The sequence below is a fragment of the Nestor notabilis genome, unplaced genomic scaffold (assembly GCF_000696875.1).
Source record: "Nestor notabilis isolate BGI_N333 unplaced genomic scaffold, ASM69687v1 scaffold29970, whole genome shotgun sequence".
In the NCBI taxonomy this organism is placed as follows: Eukaryota; Metazoa; Chordata; class Aves; order Psittaciformes; family Psittacidae; genus Nestor; species Nestor notabilis.
In genome coordinates this window covers 1-3,402 of record NW_009911147.1, presented here as the reverse complement: position 1 = coordinate 3,402, position 3,402 = coordinate 1, and the positions used below count along the sequence as shown (strand labels likewise).

General features: G+C 55.9%; 1 protein-coding gene across 1 annotated transcript; it reads right to left on the bottom strand.

Annotated features, from left to right (window-relative positions):
- Positions 1-687: 687 nt before the first annotated feature.
- Positions 688-3,292, bottom strand: LOC104404816 (aflatoxin B1 aldehyde reductase member 2-like; the record flags this gene model as incomplete). Its single annotated transcript, XM_010013346.1, has 6 exons — positions 688-849; positions 1,347-1,476; positions 1,806-1,905; positions 2,008-2,104; positions 2,584-2,688; positions 3,105-3,292. Coding segments are annotated over 6 exons (782 nt in total), but the record flags the coding sequence as incomplete, so codon positions are not given.
- Positions 3,293-3,402: the final 110 nt, after the last annotated feature.

Sequence of the window (3,402 nt, the reverse complement as noted above, 5' to 3'; positions counted from 1 at the left end):
TTTGGCCCACCCGCCCAGCCGCAATCTCCCTCTTGTAGTTCAAACCCATCACCTCTCATCCTGTCACAACAGGAGCTGCTCAAAACCCTCTCTTTCTTACGAGAGGCCCCAGTAAGATCTGCTGGAGCCTTCTCCAGGCTGAACCACCCCAACTCTCTCAGCTGTTCTCAGAGAAGAGGTGCTCTGTCCCCCTCCTCGTTTTTGTGGGTCTTCTCTGGACCCTCTCCCACATGCTGCAGAGGGGCTGCTCCCATGCTCTGACCCAGAGGAGCTGTTGAGCTCGAGGTTGCAGAGCATGGATAAGAAGCCAGCCAGGTTGTGGTTTAGGAGACAGGTTGTGGTTAAGAGATAAGGGCTGTGCGAGACTAAGATTTTATTGCATATAATCACTTACAATCTCATACTAAAGGCAAACTGGGGCCTTCATCCAGTGACCATTCTCCCTTATTAACTACATGCGTAAATCACAGTGTGCTGCACAGAGCTGCAGGCCCGGGAGGGGAGGAGGACACAGGCACGGCCAGCACACTAAGTGCTGAGAGCTGTGGTGGGTCCTACAAAGCTTCCTCGGCGTTAGCACAGCCAAACCCCACCTGCACATTGATAGAGGGGCAGGGCGGGCAAGTGCCCCTCGTGTGCTCCGTTACCCACCCCCAGGCACCCGCTGCCTCAGCCCTGCCCTGGTCTCTAGCGGAAGTAGTTGGGGCAGTCGGCAGCAGCGAGGCTCCAGGCCTTGTCAAACGCCTCCAGCACGGCCGGCAGCAGGGGCCCCTCTTCGCTGTAGTTGAGGTTCTGCTCCAGCTGCTCCAGGTTGGACATCCCAATGATCACCGCGTCCCCAAGAGAACCCTGGAAAGCGGTAAGAGGCGTTGCCGGTCCCAGAAGAGACCTGGTTCACCTCCCAAGCCACAGCTGACACCTTTCTTTCCAGTGAAGAGCAGCTAGTAGCTCCTGGGTGTTCAGACAACTGACACCATGAAGTGCTGCTCATAGGGCCAGAACATCTCCACGTTGCGGCAATGCCTCAAAAGCTGCCAAATGCTGCTTCACAAGGAGCTACAGGAACGTTTTGGGGAGATGGGGAATATAACCATTCATCTCCTAGTTTGATGAGAAGTCATCTTGCTGCTGGGCCAATGCCCCAGTAACTGCCCCTTAACATCTTCCACTTCCCCCAATGCCACAGACACAGGATAGCATGAGGAAATACAGAGCCAACTTGCTCCTGCTGCGTGGCCGGCAGAGCCACGTAGCAGTATTCCCTTGGGAACACTACAAGCCCACAGGATACGCAGATTAAGAAACCCTGCCCTGGTTGTGCGCCACGAGAGCTGCCTGGTTCCCACCTGCAGTTTGGAGTGATGGTACAACCAGCGCAGAGCTGCCGAGGCCAGGCTTGGTGCGTCGGAGCCATACACGTCTTTCAGAGCTGCTTCTACTATTTCAATGCCTTCAAAATGGTGCTTTTTCCAGTACCTGCAAGAAAAAACACAACAGAATCGCTCTTGCTGCCCTCGGGATCTCGGGTGAGTGCTACATCTATATTCCCATCCAGTGCAAGAGGCTTTCAGGAAGCCTCATGCAACACTTTGTAGCCTCCAAGGACTTCTGCAATCCCCCACTGCAAGCCAGGAGGAAGCTGAGCCTAAAAACCACTCTGCAAAGCTCAGCCACGAGCTACAGCCCCAACCACACGGACAGACACAAGCTTTGGTCAATTCTGTTTCCTCTCAGCTCATTGCTGTGGGTTTCCACGCAATCATTCCTGCCCCATCTCCCTGCTCATCGACCAGCTCAAAGCATACCTGTCCCTGTAAACTTGAGCCCAGTCATTCCCAAAAAATCTTCCTGTGGGCTGGCGTGTGTCTCTGTCTTCATACTTGTACTTGCCAGTCAACAGACCTCCTGCAAAGGGTCAGCAGCACGTTTGGGGATGGGCTGGCTCTTCTGCAGCCCCCACTTCGCATTGGGTTTGGTTTCCAAGTCTCACCCCTTCCCTCCCCGTACCTGCAAGCGGGTTGTAGGCATAGAACCGCAGCCCGTAGTGTCTCAGGCAAGGGAAGAGCTCAGCCTCCACCTGGCGCGTGGTCGCGTTGTACATGCCCTGCACGAGGATGACGAGACAACTTCAAACACCAGCTCAGGGCAGTGGGCACCTGAACAGCCCTTTCCCCCCTTCCCTGACAGTCCCCTTACAGAGAAGAGCAGCTTCAGGCCACACGAGGTTACTGCCTGATGAGGAACACACTTCCTAAAGCCGTTCATTTTTAAGTTCCACATCAGGGGAGTCACTGACTCGGAACAAACACGGACTCAGCCTTCTCCCAGAAGTGACCTCAGCTCTAACCACACACATCCTGAAAGGTCTTCCCAGGCTGACGGCCACAGCTTCCCCTGCTGCGTCCTCTGCGGGCTCCTCCAAGATCTGGGAGCCCCAGACACTTCCCCACAGGAGCTGCCCGTTGCTCTAAGGACACCGAAAACCATTTCTATGTTGTTCTGATCCGAACCTGGGTGTTCCCCTGGTTGGATTCATCTCAGCCTCCACAGACCTGCCAGGCCATGGCCAGCCCCATCCCTCACCTGGTACACAGTTGGCATCACCCAGTTGTTGTATTTGCAGATGGTGCAGATCTCTGCCACCTCCCACGCTGCATAGTTTGACAGGCCAAGTTCTTTAAACTTCCCCTGCAGAGAAATAAAAGGAATATTCGGGTCCAGATTTCAGAAGCGTGTTTGCACCCGCACAGCGCAAGGTAACAGCGAAAAGAACAGGCACCAAGTTTCAGTCCAGCCTTTAATTTAAATGCCACTATTGGACTAAGGCAATTCAGGGATTCTCCTTTCACCCGCTGCCAGCACTAATCTTAACTTAGTCAGTTAACACTGGAAGCAAAGTCCACTTGGTCTCGTGCTTCCAGGAGCTCTCGGGAGCAAAGTGCCCCACGCGAGCACGCAGTGGGGTTAGTCAGGGCTCTGCCCTGGCCGTTGTGTCCTCTCCTCCTGCGTTGTGCAAACCCAGCCCTGCAGAAGGGCACAACAGCAGCCCTGGTTTGCGAAAGGTGACGGGAGGGAGGGGACCAGGCTTGTTCTTCCCACTTCACCTCTTTGTGCAGCTCATCGCACGCACGCAGCGTCTCCTCCACCGGGGTCCCGTGGTCGGGCGCATGCAGGTAGAAGAGCTCCACGCTCGGCCTCTGCAGCCTCTCCAGGGACGTGCTGAGCTGCGATCGAACACTCTCGGGCTTCAGCGTCTTCCCTTCCCAGGGGTTGGCCTTGGTGGCGACTTGCACTGGCAGAGGGGAGGGAGCAGTGAGCAGGGGTGGGCCCGGTGGGGACAACACAAGCGCTGCCGGGGGACTCAGGGAAGAGCCGTCTCCCCGGGACCCACATCAGCCCCGC